Source organism: Pituophis catenifer, unplaced genomic scaffold, assembly GCF_029215685.1.
Source record: "Pituophis catenifer annectens isolate HBS135680 unplaced genomic scaffold, rPitCat1.0.hap2 SCAF_4, whole genome shotgun sequence".
NCBI classification, from domain to species: Eukaryota; Metazoa; Chordata; class Lepidosauria; order Squamata; family Colubridae; genus Pituophis; species Pituophis catenifer.
Genome location: NW_027256884.1, coordinates 102,063,892 through 102,080,730, shown reverse-complemented (window position 1 = coordinate 102,080,730; position 16,839 = coordinate 102,063,892). Strand labels below are relative to the sequence as shown.

Sequence of the window (16,839 nt, the reverse complement as noted above, 5' to 3'; positions counted from 1 at the left end):
ATTAATCTTTAACTTATGTTTTAAATTTTTTATTCATGTCTGAATAAAACAGGAGGGAGGTGGGTGATAACAGCAATTTCTTTCATTCTTAAAAATAGATGCATTTTTTTCCTTCATCAGCAGAGGGTGAAATGATTTTTTTTTTTTCAGTGTTTCAGCACCCTCTACTGCTAGAGGGCAAATATTGCATCTTTTTTCTTCATTTTAAGAGAGAAAAGCATTAGAAATCAGAGTAGGTGTGTGTTTCAATCTTTGGGACATTTTTTAAAAGATGCTAAATGCCCATTTTCACAATTTCATTCCTTGATCCCAAATTCCCTTTGCCTTCCAAAAAGTTTAGTCCCACCAGTTCTGGAAGGTTCTAAGAGGAAGGAAGGAAGGAGGAAGGAAGGAAGGAAGGAAGGAAATGCCCTTGTGTTTTGTACAGTTCACTACCTAGTGAAGGGATTCCAGGTATGAGTAAATCAAGATCCCTTTCCACTTATAGTCCAGATACATTCATCTTTATTCAGAGGTAATTGTTAATTGCTTCATATGAACTGAATTCCAAGTAACAACCAGGTTTAATTTCGAAGATAATGCATACGTTTAAATTTCTCTGATTTTTCAGGGGCTGTGCTTATTTTCTGATTTTTCATAATCAGCTTTCTACCTACCTATCTTCCCATCATCTTTCCCTTCTTTTTCCCTTTCTTTTGATGTCTTATTATTTGTTTTGCTTCCATCCCATATGTACATTAGAAATTTTGGCTTTCGGGACTAATTCATACCGATATCTCGTAGAATGTTTATTTAAATGAAAAAAAAACCTAGTTACTTAATCAAAATAACAAATGCTCTCTTTAAAAAAACAGAGAGGGAAGGGCAAAATTAAAGGGAGGGGCAAATTCAAGGCTAAATTAATATAGCATATAGTAGATAAGAAAGAACCATCAGCATCATAATCCGCTGTGATGATGAGTCCTTCAGCAAGAAGGAAGGAATCACTGAAAAAGAGGATAAGATTATAAAGCAGAGTTGCATCGTATTTTAATTTACTGATTGATATTTATATGCAAATATGGAAATAATTATTATGGATTAATCAGCAATGGAACATTTTTAGCATTATGAAAATGTATGTTGTTTTATGCCCTGTCAAAATATGGCATAATAAGCCCCTTGGTCTCTTCTGTTTATCGTTCTTGATCTTTAACTAAATTTAGAGTGAACTATTGAAATGCACTTATATAGACTGATACATTTAAATAAATATATCGTCGTTTGATGATGATTTTGAAATCATAGATCTCGCTTTTAATTCATTGCTTTGAATTCAGTTTCAGAAGACTACATTCAGTAAAGCAGAACATTGTTACACTCTTAATAAGACAAGTAAATTTCAATATTAATCTTTACAATAGGAACATATAGTTATGCTTCTATTTTATTCAACGCATTGTAGGTTACAATGTACAAACTAATACACACAGTCAAAACTGAAATAATAATTTTGAATAATTCTGTCACTTGCTTAATCCTGGTTCCTGTGTTCTGTGACAGCCTTTCCTTGCTGTCCCTTGCTCTTGAATTATGTACAGTGAAGGAGGTTAGTTTTCTCTTCTCTGAAATGAATGGGATAGAAGGATATTTCTATCTCCGAGCTTAATGCAAATGCAGATATAAATACACAGTGTGAGGCAGAGGTTTCTCAGTTAAACAGTAATCATGGTCTTTAAAATGATATACATGGAAGTAATGAACTTAGGACACAATATATTAAGACAATCTTGCTTTATTAATATTTTAATACCTATGTTTTTTGATATGGTACTTCTACGAGAACAACAGTTTTAATGGAAAATAACCATTGAATTTTATGGATGAGATGCAAAACTTTTTTTTCCACATAAACTCAGCCTCATTTTTTAGGTTTTGGTTGCTCTAACATCCGTAGTTATGAAAACCTTTGAAAGGCTAGTGCTGGCCCACCTGAAAACCATTACGGATCTGCTGTTAGACCCCTTGCAATTTGCCTACCAAGCAAATAGATCTACAGATGATGCTGTTAATATGACCCTGTACTATATCCTACATCTTGAATCTCCAAAGACATATGCAAGGGTTCTCTTTATACACTTCAGCCAGCATTCAATACCATCATTCCAGACATTCTTCTAATTAAACTAAATCAGCTAGCTATACCTAACCACACTTGTAAATGGATCATAAGTTTCCTAACAGACAGGAAGCAACAGGTGAAGCTAAGCAAAATCACATCAGATACCTGTACAATTAGCAAGGAATCTCCCAGGGCTGTGTGCTCTCTCCACTTCTCTTCTCTCTATACACCAAAGATTGCATCTCAAAAGATCCCTCTGTTAAAATACTGAAGTTTGCAGATGATACAACAGTGATTGGTCTCATTCGTGAAAACGACGAATCTGCATACAGATGGTGGTGCCTTGTGGTGCAACCAGAACAATCTTGAACTAAATACACTCAAAACCGTAGAAATGGTGGTAGATTTTAGGAGAAACCCTCCTCTACTACCACCTCTTACAATACTAGACAACACAGTATCAACAGTAGAGACCTTCAAGTTTCTAGGTTCTATCATATTTCAAGACTTAAAATGGACACCTAACGTCAAAAATAAAAAAAAGCACAACAAATAATGTCTTTCTGCGCCAACTCAGAAAGCCCCAACTGCCCAAAGAGCTGCTGATTCAGTTCTACAGAGGAATTAGAACTGTCATCTGCACCTCTATAACTGTCTGGTTTGGCTCTGCAACCCAACAAGACAGACACAGACTTCAGAGGATAATTAGAACTGCAGAAAAAACAATTGCTACCAACCTACCTTCCATTGAGGACCTGTATACTGCACGAGTCAAAAAGTGGGCTGTGAAAATATCTACAGACCCCTCACATCCTGGACATAAATTGTTTCAACTTCTACCCTCAAAATGACGCTATAGGGCACTGCACACCAGAACAACTAGACACAAGGGCAGTTTTTTCCCAAATGCCATTACTCTGCTAAACAACTAATTCCCACAATTCCCAAAGTCAAACTATTACCAAAACTGTATTACTATTATTCTTCTCATCCTTCCTATTACCTATCGCCTCCCACTTATGACTTTAAACATGTTGCTTGTATTTTTACGATTTATATTGTTCTGTTTCTTTCCTAGTATGATTTGATTGCTTATTAGTAACCTATGACTATCACTAAGTGTTGTATCTTATGATTCTTGATGAATGTATTTTTTTTCTTTTTCCTTTTATGTACACTGAGACCATATTCACCAAGGACAAATTCCTTGTATATCCATACACACTTGGCCAATAAAGAATTCTATTCTATTCTATTCTATTCTATTCTATTCTATTCTATTCTATTCTATTCTATTCTATTCTATTCTATTCTATTCTATTCTATTCTATTGGATTCCAAGTATCTTTGATGGATTTCAAGTATCTTTCAGGCAAGGGAAAGAATTTAAAGACCTTTTGGAAGTACAATTATATGAAGTTGTATAAAAATATAATAAATTAAGTCCATCTCACCATACTTACTGTTTTTTTTATTCCTGCTTTTCAAATTAATTCCTAGAGTTTGTCTTAGTTTTATCCACACAAAGAAAATTAAATGAACCTAGTTTGAGTCAGAAAACAGCAGACAAAGTCACTACCCAAGAAATTTTCAAGAGCAAGAGACTAGTATAAGTAGTCCCAGGTCCTCCACATATTATGAATTAAAGTTACCAGAACCATCTGCAGCATTGGTAGTGTCAAGGACTGTGGTGGTTATGATCCAAAATATCTAGAGAGCATTAGGTTGATCTACTTCTTTCTTGTATATGCTCATCTTAAAAATACTATTTAAGATGATTCGACAAAGTTATTTTGGACTGCATACTTATTAGAATTCATCATTGAATCTTAGTTCCTATTCAGAGCTCTATAAGTTGACTCATAATTCTGACAACAGCAAGAGCCATGACATTATATACATTTTCTTTACCCAGCTACATTTCTACAGCCAAATATAATATTATATTTGGCTGTAGAAATATATCATATTGCATCAGTTTTATTTGATTCAGTTTTATTTAGCGAACCATAAGGAGTTTTGAAGTGAAAACTAAAACTAAAACATGAGTATATACTATGTGAAATATTTCACAGCAAATTCCTGAAGACAGAACTATAATGAAAATAACAAGAGGGATCTGGTTAAATATCTTAAACATAGGTACTGTTATTATATTCATTCTTGCAGGTACTTTGATTTCATTTGTGGAAAAAATGTTAAATTAGACATTAAAATGCTCAGGCCCATGTATCAGGTCCACGTACTCCACTCAGTAACATGATTTGGTACTAACTTAAAATGCATTGTATTTTGCAAATCATAAATTACGACTTATTGCAATGTGTGAACCTCAGTCCTTATGTTCAACTAAACTTAAAGCCAGCTCTACCTTTAGGTAGAGTAAGCATAGATAGTATAAATTATTTTGAGATGATGTATAAAAAGCCAGCAAATTAAGTAAAACTTGTAAGGAGCTCTGCAAGAGATCGAGATGTAGGACAACACGATGTGATTCATTCAACGTGCCTAAGGCATAATATGGTTTGACTAATTTTAATTTAATTGCTGTAAAAACAAACAAACAAGCAAACAATTATGGTTCATTCAGTAAGGCATGAATTATGTTTTTATGCCGTTTGTAAACTCTGCTCCTGTTTATTCGTAACAGCAGGATTCAGAATTGTATCTTTAAGACATTTAATGCCACTTTGGATGCCAAAGTGGCATTAAATGCCAAATGCCACTTTAGATCAACTTAAGGCCAATTCTGACCAACCATTTTTGTTCCTGCAGTTCCACCAAAGATCTCCAACATATCTTCAGATGTCACTGTGAATGAAGGAAGTAATGTGACCTTAGTGTGTATGGCAAATGGACGTCCTGAACCTGTCATCACCTGGAGGCACCTCACCCCAACAGGTAGGAAGCCAAGGTTTATACCTTTATATTTTAAATGGCTCTTATGTCTTACATGCCAATTATAAATATTTCAGAACATGACTTTTAACAAACATTTAAAAGCTTCAAACGGCTTTTATTGTCTTACTGTATATTATAAATATTTCAGAAACATGATTTTTTTAAAAAAAATAGTTGGATTGATCATGTTATAAAGACATTTGTACATCTGGCCAAGCAAGTATTCTCTGTGTCTGAATTTGTATATTAGCATCTGCCTAATAAAAGATAATAAAAGTATCTTTTTATTACAAAAACATTATAGCAATAAAGAAACCAACATTAGTGGCAGAAAAAGGAAAAACCTTGTTTTCGGATAATACGTTTGCCATAAGCTTTTGAAAACCACAACAATAGTTTTAGCATTGTGATAATAATTTTTTCTTACCTACAGCATTTGTCTCTTTAAATGATTTATTCTATATTTTAAGAAAGAAAACAAGCTGGGGTCTTCTTTTTTTCTGCCTTTTTATGTGCTTTTTATATATATATATAAAAGAGAGAAAATGTTAGTACAAACTGAGTGCAAATTCAGCCAGGTCAATGCCAGTTTACTTGCAGTTTTAATACATCAATGCTTGATTGTCTTGGAAAGGGAATTGTCATTAGCTGACCCACACACTTAAAATAAATAAGTTTAGATTGTTTATTTTAATATGTCTGAAACATACCAAACCATAAGTTTCCTACTGCAATCAGAATGTGTAAAATTGCATTCTCATGAAAATTTCACACATCATACTAGTTTTTTAGTAAAATGTTAATTCAAGAAGGAAGAAGATTAAATATTCATTCATTCATTCATCCATCCATCCATTAATTAACTAGTTAATTAATTCAATATTTATTTATTTAGATAAATATTTATTTAAATGAATTTCATATTTATTTAATTTTCTTCCTCCTAAACTTAAATAAATAAATAAATAAAAATACATACATACATACATACATACATACAGTCATACATACATAGATAATATGATGACTGTCTTTTAGTAATACTTTTGAATGTTTGTGCTTCACATATTTCAAAATGCTGTAGATACTCTTAAAAATCGTATTCTATGGAATGGCCCAAAGATGCATAACCATAGTTTACAAGGGTTGGGAAAGATACTTAAAATAGGATGGGAATTCCACAGGCCTCATGTGGTCTCTGCCCTTCAATTCTCTTTCAGTGGCGTCCAGGCAATTGTAGATTGCACCCTGAAGTTTGGGATTTGACTTTTGTGTATAGTTTTTGTTGTTGAGGTTGTTGTTGAAATGGACATTTTTCCTTAGTGCTCCAATCTTTGCCCCAACAAGGGGGAAAAATATCTTAAAAGTATGGGATTTTGATTTTAATATTTTGATCCTGCTTATGTTGGTGATATATCACATGATCACTCAAAATCAATATGGGCCCTGAGAGGCCAAAAAATATTGTAAAAAAAAATAGCCCTGGCCAAAAAAACCCAACCTCTTTTTGGAAAGAGAGACAGTTCACTGGAAACATGCTCTGAGAACTCTACCTGCCTATCTCGCTTTCTCCCATGATGATAATAATGATAATTATCCTACCATAATATACTCAAAGCACTCTATAACAACAGTTCATATGCATATTCGTTATGAAAATTGCACACAACAAAAACTTCCATTACTGTTCATGATAAATGTAAAAAGCTTATTAAACACCTCCCTTATCTTTACCTATGATGAAAGGACAAAAGGAATCAAACAGATGCTGTGTCGTAAGAGCCCAAAAGCTCTTTTCACTTTTCTGCATTAGAAATGTATCTGCATTAATGAAATCATATTCATGTTCCTTCTAAAGTATTAAAAATGGCATGATAGATAGATAGATAGATAGATAGATAGATAGATAGATAGATAGATGAGAGAGAGAGAGAGAGAGACAGAGAGACAGAGAGACAGAGACAGACAGAAATTGTATTTTAAATAATGCATATAGTCAAGCATATGGTATTCCCTAATAATACAGCTTTTTGGGAAACCTATCACCATGCATAACAGTGAATAATAGAGCTTATCACTTTTGTTTCTGTGTAGAAAAAGTAATATTAGGGAAACACAACCGTTTTATTTTAATAAAACTGCAATTTTAGATATATGTACTTCTTTTGAGCAGAGAAACATGATTGCTTTGCTGGTAATCTTTGTTCCATTGATGGATAATGTAAGATTCTCAAGATGTTCTCTAAGACATGATTATTGGCTATGCTAATTGAATTGAAATCCCAAACATCTAGAACAGGGATCCCCAACCCCCAGGCTGTGACCCACTACCAGGCCGTGGCCTGTTCAGAACCAGGCCATGTGAGCAGTGGATGAGTGCATGTGCAAAGCTCCCATCAAGCAATCGGCAGGTGTCTACCTACCACTCACAAGAAATTAACCCCTTTCTCCTCCCCCCACCAGGCTGCCAAGCCAGAAAGGTTGGGGACATCACGTTACTTGTTTTATAATTTTTCAGTACTTGTGCTGGAATGATCATTTTATAGTATTCTATTATAAATTGTGTACAAATTCAAAACCTAGACCACTGAAATGTTTCCACATTGAAATTTTGCTTACATTATAGGTGAATTATGGATTTACTCAGATTAATGAGGAAAACAGAATCAAGCCTAGACCATAAATTTCATCTGAGAGATTATCCTTTTCAAAATAAGATAACACCAAGCAAAAAGTGTTAAAAGAACTTAGTCTTGTCAGACAGAAATTTCCAGAGCGTGACATTTATGGAATTATGCATAGAAAAAAAATGAGAACTGTAGGAAAGAAGGATTATAGGAATGGAAGATATGAAAATTACTTTCATTCTGGTCAATTTAAATTATACCGTCCTAAAGCACATTGAAGTTTATCAAATCATCAGTCAAATTTCTGGCTAAAATCTAGAGTAAAGCCACTACGGTTTCTAGAAAAACTGTATTTCCTTTGATAAGATGTGCAAAAATGTGCCTTAGCTCTCTGCAACCCTGCATCTGGGGACAAGGAAACAGGGTGGTAATAGCACCCCTAAATATAAATTCTAAAACAGTTTTTAAGTCTGTATTTGAAATAATCTACTGAATTTCAAGTTCTATTTTGTCACTGTACTGGTTCTCGTCGTGTACTGTGACCATTAATAGTCTATTCATGAGTGCAAGAACTGCCACAGAATGAGGAAACAAATCCAGAAAAATATTTTGAGGCTTCAGTTTAAAAAAAAGAAGCTACAAAATAAGTAAGGAATAGCAAAGCTGCCAAAAAGAAATTGGTACAAAGAAGAATCTAGGCCAAAAAATAACATTGAATGGAGCCAGTAAGACAGAATGTTTCCTCCACTGAATTTTGAAGAGATTATTGCCTAGTTATTTCCTTCTGTTGTTGTCAGTATAGATGTAAATGTGCCAGCCATCCAGGGAGATATGCTTGGATATGTGCTCTTCTTGTCTATTCTCCTATCACTTGCAAAACATAGTCGTGCTTGGAAGTCATATCTTATCAGGCATTTGATCTTCTTTCATAATAGATTTTTCATTCGCTCATTATTTTCTAGGAGTTTTTCCCCTGTTATTTTAAGATGTTTTCCCTGATATTTTATTAGAAGCATAGAAGTGTATTAGAGTAGATCTTGTAAATACATTGTTTCTCTTTCCTCAATCTGGTTTTCCTTTATGTATACCCTACAATACAGTAGGTCACAATGCATTGAAGCGCTAGTGAGACTTCATATGTAGTATATAAATATAAAGGTACAAACCTACACTATATGGTGTTTCATTCTTTAATCAACATATTAATTAGAATACAATATAAATCATTATTCTTGTCCCTATGATAATAACTACTCTTCAATAAAATTGGAACAGGCAATGTGGTTCTCAGAGGACCAATACATCCTGTGAGAAGTAGGTTGGTGTTCATCAGGTTTCTTGTCCCACCCTTTTTATTTCCTTGTTTTGTTTTTTATTGTTTTTTTTAAAAGATTTTAAATAAGAATGAAACTGGCATGCTGCAAAACAAAGCATGCAGTCTTATGTGTCTTCAGTAATGTTTTTGGCCCCATAAAAATCCCACTGGACATGGCATGGACTGCCAAAGATTATCCTGAAGACCAAATTAACATTCTAGTAAATGGGTGATTTGTGATTCATACCTTCATATTGTTTCAGTCAACAATCAGTTTGTACTGGAATCTACATCACCAATGGAAAATTAGTTTAGAGCTATATAATCAAAGGGATCAGTTTTCCAACTGATTGCTTGTTGCTATCGTACCAGCTTCTCTGCTGTGTAGCAATTTTGGTGCCTGAGTTTCTTGACTCTGTGGCTGTTTTGGCAATGGAGTTCCCCAAGCTTTTAGACCAGGATATGGAACTGAAATGGCATTGGCTGGGATGACCTCTGACAGGGGAGCAGTACATCCATCATTGCTCCGCTTGACCTCTCAGTGACCTTTGATCAATCATGGTATCCTTTCTGACTGGCTTTGGAAGATAGGAATGGGCAGCCCTGTGTTGTGCTGGTTCTCCTCTTTCCTCCTACTCCAGTTGGTAGTGATGGGAAGGGGAAGAGATCCAGCCTGTAGCCCGCTCCCTCTATGAAGTGCCACATGGCTAGGTCTTCACTCCCCACTTTTTAAACATCTACATGAGGCCATTAGGAGAGATGGTCCAATGGTCTAGGGTTAGGCATCATCAATATGCTGATGATACCTACATTTATATCTTTATCCCAGGCTGCCTAAATGATGCTGTCAGGGTGGATAAAAATCAATGATTTTTTAAAAAAAATCAAAAAAATCAGATTTTTTTTATTTAAATCAGATTTTTTTGATTTTTATCGGATTTATTTTAATAAAAAACTTTTGGGGTAAAAATCTATCGTAAGATAGTTTTCTATTTAAGATACATAAATAATTTAGTTTATTCAGCATGAAATGGAGCTTAGTTATGTAGCATGAGGCTGTATATTCTGCAACACTGGGACTATCGGTGAGTCAACAGTGGGTCAAAGGAGTAGCAGATATGACAGTTGCTCTTTAAAAATTATGATTTAAATCGAGTTGATTTAAATCAAGCCTTTTTACTAGTGATTTAAATCAACTCGATTTAAATCAAATCCATCCTGGATGCTGTAGATGTCTTGTCCTAATCAATTGCTTTTGCTCAACCCAATCATGACATGTCTTTAAGTACTCGACTTCTGGTGTCAAGGTCTTTTTTACCTTTGGTCCTGGATGGGTGGGATCTAGCCCTGGTGTGATATGGGGAGTTCTTTTGGATTCACAGCTTCTGCTGAAAGAGCAGGTGGCAGACATTACTAAAAGAGCCTTTGAATATTTTGGAATTGTATGCCAATTGCATCCATTCCTGGACTGGGAGACTCTAATCACTGTCACTCATATACTCATGACCTCCCTTCTGGATTACTGCAACATGCTCTTCATGAGGCTCCCCATGAAAAACATTTGAAAGCTTCAGTTAGGAAAGAATGCAGTGGTACAGGTATTAAATGGAGGCTGGTACTTGATACACGTAACACCATTGCTTCATGAGCTGCATTGGTTGTCAGTGTGTTTTCAAGTGCCATTCAATTTAATTTAATTTAATTTAATTTCCAATTTATATTGGAAAGGTATGGTTGTCACCTTTAAAGCCCCTCATGGCTTGGGACCAGCTTACCTAAGGAAGTGCCTTTTTCCAGTTTTTCTACCCATCCAATCCTGTCTGGCAGTATAAGCAAGCTCCAGGTCCTAGCAACAGGTAGTCTTTGACTTACTATCATAATCGAGCCCAAAATTTATATTTCTAAGCAAGAATGTTGTTATGAGTTTTGCCCACGCAACTAAGTGAAACACTGCAGTTGTTAAGAGCCATGGTGGTGCAGCAGACTAAAGCACTGTTAAGTAACACCAGCTGCCTGCAATTACTGCAAGTTCAAATCTCACCAGGCTCAAGGTTGACTCAGCCTTCCATCCTTTCGAGGTAGGTAAAATGAGGATCCGGTTTGTGGGGGCAATAAGCTGACTTTGTATAAAAAAAGAACACCGCTTGGAGGGGGGTGAAAGCCCTACTAAGCAGGTATATACAAAAGTATGAAGGCTATTGCTTAACGCATTGTAAGCCACCCTGAGTCTCCGGAAAAGTGTGGCATATAAATCGAACCAATAAACAATAATAATAAACAATGTTAAGTTAGTAGCATGGTTGTTAAGTGAAACTGGCTTCCTCATTGACTTTTCTTGACAGAAGATTGTGAAGGGTGATCACATGATCCCAGGATTCTACAATGGTCATAAATATACACCTGTTTCCAAGCAACTAAGTTTTGATCATGTGACAGTGGGGTTGCTTCAATGGTCGTAAGTGTGAAAAAAAAGTCATAAGTCCCTTTTTTCAGTGCCATTATAACTTTGAATAGTCACTAAATGAATGGTTGTAAGTCAAGGACTACCTGTAATGTTGGCTCATGGGGACTTGGTAGCAAGCTTTCCGTATTTCAATTCTTGCCCTCTGGATCATTATCCCTCCAGAGATTAAGATGTTGGCCTTTTATAAGGGCTTGAAGATCAGTTTATATGCTCAGACCTGGAGACCTGAATGTATTAATAGCTCTGTTTCCTGGTTAAACACCTATGTATTATAATTTTTCTTGGCTGCTATATATACAGTATTTAGTTTTTACTTGGTTTAAATTTATTTTATGATTGTTCATTGCCCAGAGTCAGTTGTTTGAGGTGGACAAATAAATAAGTCTTTGGGACATGGTTAGCCACTATTATACAGAAGTGATTCCAAGTTACAATACTTTAGCTCCTTTCGTGCAGTTCTCAATTCTAGCGTAAAATGCCCAGAGATATCCAGCGAGTCATGTTGCTTTCTCAGTGGGGTAAGCAAAGAGATGTATGCCCTAATTAGGAGGAGGTGCTAGGGATGTCTCTTCAGATTTGTGTGATTAGTATTGGAGAGAGTAAACACAAGTAATTCACTCAAGCAATATTGTTCAGTAGTGTTCACCAATTGTTGTCCATTTATACTTTTCTTCTACTTTGTGTTCCTGTAACTCAGTCAATTGTCACTTTGGGAACTGAAGGACAGATCAGAAGGCTATTCCTGTTTTTGATCTTTTACACTGCAAAGCCAGAACATGCAAGATAGTTGAACTGCAGTAACTCCTCTAACATGACGCGAATCCTCTTGCCTGATTCCAGTTTATTGTGGACCACTCAGTAAAGAATTCCAAATGTCTTCAGTTTATCGGCGTATCCACCTCACAAACCCTTAGAAGTGGTTTATGGTACTTCTTTCTTTTACCAATCCTTATTACATTACATCATTACATCAGTGGTGGGATTCAATTTTTTTTACTACTGCTTTGGGCGTGGCTTGGTAGGCGTGGCATAGCTTGGTGGGCGTGGCATAGCTTGGTGGGCATGGCTTGGTGGGCATGTCAGAGGAAGGAAACTGTAAAATCTCCATTCCCTCCACACTCCAGGGGAAGGTTATTGCAAAATCCCCATCTCCTCCCGATCAGCTAGGACTCGAGAGGCAAAGAATAGATGGGGGCAGGGCCAGTCAGAGACGGTATTTACTGATTCTCCGAACTACTCAAAATTTCCGCTATCAGTTCTCCAGAACTGGTCAGAACCTGCTGAATACCACCTCTGCATTACATGGAACACCATTAGCACTGAAAAATCATTTTTTTAGAATTGTTATCTATAGTTGCATATATAGATCATAATCACCTTTTTATAACCCTAATCCCCTAAGTGTCCTATTATTGGAATAATTAAAATAGCAAAGATTATCCCAGATACAAATGAAAGACCTGATGGTGACCAATCACCTCCTTACCTGTGGAAGAGACAGTTGAATGGAAGATGTTGAAACTGTGTTTCTTGTTTAAAGGTATTGAATTCCAAGAAATAAAATAGGTGTCATTTTTTTTTCCTTTTTGCTGGCAATTTTCAGCATTTTTATTTCCTCTAGGATGCTATCTAGTGATTACTCCTTTCCAGGTTCTGATTGGCTCTAGTCCTTCTCTGTTCTGGATGCTCTTTGAGGATTAAACCTCTGAATTTTCAGGCCTTTAGAATTGTTTCAAAATAATCCTCTTTAATATTTTCTCAGAGGAACAGCTTTTGCCATTCCTTTTGACTATTGCTTATTTACATTCTCTACATTGTCTTCTTCCTTCTTTTCACAACATTGTGTCAAGGAGTCTGGCATAGGCTGGGAAAGTTTAGAGACAAAGAATCAACAATAGTTTCTACCCTTCAAAAAAAAAAACCCTACTTGTTACACCCCAAAATTTATTACAGTAGAAGAGGGAGGGAGGGAGGGAGGGAGGGAGGGAAGGAAGGAAGGAAGGAAGGAAGGAAGGAAGGAAGGAAGGAAGGAAGGAAGGAAGGAAGGACTATATCAATATCTTATTTTTTCATTCAGCATTTCATATACTCAATGTTATTTTTAGAGTTAGAGTTCTCTTCTTAATTACACGACAATTGGGAAACTCTCAGGGCTATATATAAGTATCGATATTAAATGATGCTTTTATAGTCCTATTTAGCTGAAATAGAAGGAAGTAAAAGCATATTTCTAGGCATGTTCTTTTCCATGATATATTGGGGGGGGGACTTTGAACGGAAAAAAAAATGTAGCTCAGGGTTGAACTGATGAAACATCTGCAAGCAAAGAACCAAGCTCAGGGCGAACCAAGCACTCTACACAGAAGAAAAGTTTGATATTTCTAACTTTTGAAGCACTACTTCCCAAATATCTACCTTACTTGCAGCAAGTTTATTTTCTTTCTTAATTGTGAAATTATCACTGTCAACCATGACACAAGAGCCTGAGGAAGAGAGATTTTAGATGAGGTATGAAGAAATAAACCCTTTAATAATTCAGAAGGCAAATATCAGTCAAATCTTCTTTAACTCTTGGAGGTATTCTAGAAATGAAAAAAGAGATACAATTTATTAGAAAGGACATGAGCCCATAATTCATTCTCCATAACTATTCTGCCACTGTTGTATAGTTAATAGGTGGATTTTGGGATGAGCAGTAATAGAAATAAACAACCTTAACTTTTAGTGGTTGCCTTTATACCCTGGACTAATAGATGTAAAGCTACAGTGACTATCTTTTGTATTGGACAAGACATATTGCTAAGCAAATCTAACCATGACTTTAATGTTTACTGAATCCAGATAAAACCACTAATCCTAAAACCAGCACTCTATAAAGCTGGACTACAACTAAGCTTTAACAAGGTATGGGAGATATGGGTCCCAGGCACATGTTATAATCTATCCACTAAAACGTTAAGGGAAAAACAATCAAAGGTCTTTCAACAATGACTGAAAGAAAGCTCTTATGTAAAAAAAAAAAAAAAAAAAAAAGCTCTTAGTTCAATAATAAAGAAGTGATTCTATGTTTTTCTCTTTAAATTCTCAGAGTGTGTGGATAATATTTTGCTGCCAATATACTTTATGCTCTTCTGGCCCTGACTTTCAGCCTTATTACTTACAGCTGATTTTAACCAGAAGAAAGGAGTAGACAGACTTTCTGAATGTTGTACCAGATATTTAAGCACACCGTTCATTTTTATTCATTTCTTAGCAGAATGAATAAGAGATGATGATGATGATCACAATGATCAAGTACGACGATGTTCACACTGACACAAGGGAGTTGTGGTAGATATTTTAGCCAGATTTGTAGTGTATTATTTTTGTATAAACATCTCAAGACAGTAAACATATCTAATGCTCCTTCTTCCCCTATTAACCCTCAACTAAGTTGAAAGAGAGTGGCTGGCCAAAGTCACCCGGTTGGCTTTCATGCCTAAAGTGGGAGTAGAACTCACACTCTCCTGGTTTCTAGTCTAGTCTAGTTGTGTTAACAACTAGACAATAATTTGTTTGTTTTTGGCTTAGTTGTATGAATTCAGCTACTGTAATAGTTAAACTCTGATGTATTATTTAGTACAAAGGGTACAACTTCTCGAACAATTACTAAACAAACCGGGAACAGTCCAATGTAAGAATCCAGATGACAACTGGGTCATTTGTTAGAATGTATTGACCCATTTTTATGCTTTCAAAATATTGGAAATAAAAAGGGAGCGATATACTGTGCAAAAGAAAACATAAGACTTGCCTTTCATGTTAGGGAAACTAAATTCAGAGAATTTGATGTTCCAAACCAAAAGTCTAAAGGTAGAGACAATATTTTTATATGTTCAGATGGTGTGATGAATGGTTGCTTTGATAGGATGCAGCATCTCAGAAACTGCTTCAGAGACTTCACAAAATGTTCTCCAAGAATTTTGCAGATACTTAACTACTTGGTAAAAGTAGGCTTAACAAATATCTGAGTGCTAGTGTGAGTGTGGGTGTATGGTTGTGAGTGTAAGTAAATAAGAAATTTGAAAGAATTACCTCATTCTAAAGGGCCAGATGTGTTTTACAGGTTTGTAATATAAGACTTCTATGGTCATTATTTAGACCAGTTATTATATAAAACAAAATAAAACCTGAATCATTCACTGGAGTTATACCCTTTTATGTGGATGGTTAACGGTTCAGTTTATACTGGCCATAAATAACTTTTATTGGATTTTTAGTTTTAATAGCCTAGACAGCGTTGCTGTCAACCTGGAGATTACTTGCACATGCCTTTATATAGATCTTTACAGCATCCAACTAAGCATTGTTCTTCCCTTGGGCCAATGGTACAGGAATACGGACACAAAAATATAGGAATATTTTTCCTATATAAATACAGCATATGCTTTTGGATAACATCATTGGAGAATGGAACTCCTCAACAAGGAATAATATTTCCATTGCAATTGTTAGAATCAATCCAAGGATTAGAAGTGATGGCAATGTTCACTGAGTTATAAATCTCAGGTGTTAAACAATGATATTTTAAGAGATTTTAAACCATCCAACTCTTTTTCAGCTTGAATCATACTGTGAGATAATAGAATTTCTTTCTTCTCTGTTGAAGACCCTACATAGCCACATTACCTATTGGGTTCCATCTCCAACCAAGTTGATGACAGATATTCTAAAATACCAGACATAGGTGGGAAAATTAAATTGTTGACTTTGTCCATTATTTCTAAGTAAACATTATATACGGTAAATAATATTTATACTGTGAAGATGAATTTGAAAACCTGTTTAATCCTAATGTTGATATGTATACATTAGAAGAATGTGTCACTAAGGAATATGTATATCATTCTTCTCCAACATGTATCCTTCTGAATGTACTATTTCTTATTTATTTATTTAAAAAAATTATATTGCCATCTACTTGCACATGGTAACTAAAAGTGTCTTACAAGGACTAGGTGTACATGTGTCAAAATGCCCAATCAATATAGCAGCAAGTTGAAGAAGGATTGATATAATTTAGAAGAAGGTAGAATAAAACTTAATAAAGATATGATGTCACTCCAAACTGGCATGACTGCAAATCTCAAGATAAAATTACATTTTAGCACACAGTATTAAAGAAATCAGCTGTGAAATTTTTATATTTGTTTCTTTAGCATGCTGTATATAGTAAAGTACAGCAAGGGACCAATATGTTCTAGAATAATGTCAAAATAGCTCTTCTTAAAATTTTCTTCAGCATTCTTAAATACCCATTTTAAGTTACACAGAGGAGCAACTAACTCTGCTATAATATGGCAAAATCAGCTTATGTATTCTTGTACAATTCAGGCTACATTTCATTTTTGACTAGCCATGATTCACCTGTGAAAACAAAAAGAGGCTAAAT

The 16,839-nt window shown here is 35.1% G+C and overlaps 1 protein-coding gene across 1 annotated transcript in view; it reads left to right on the top strand.

Annotated features, from left to right (window-relative positions):
• The window catches only part of LSAMP (limbic system associated membrane protein), a 532,646-nt gene that overhangs the window by 350,754 nt on the left and 165,053 nt on the right, over nt 1–16,839 (top strand). Inside the window, exon 3 of the mRNA XM_070943830.1 lies at nt 4,877–5,002. Within this exon, the coding sequence (XP_070799931.1) occupies nt 4,877–5,002 (126 nt within the window). The remainder of the gene's footprint in view (nt 1–4,876; nt 5,003–16,839) is intronic.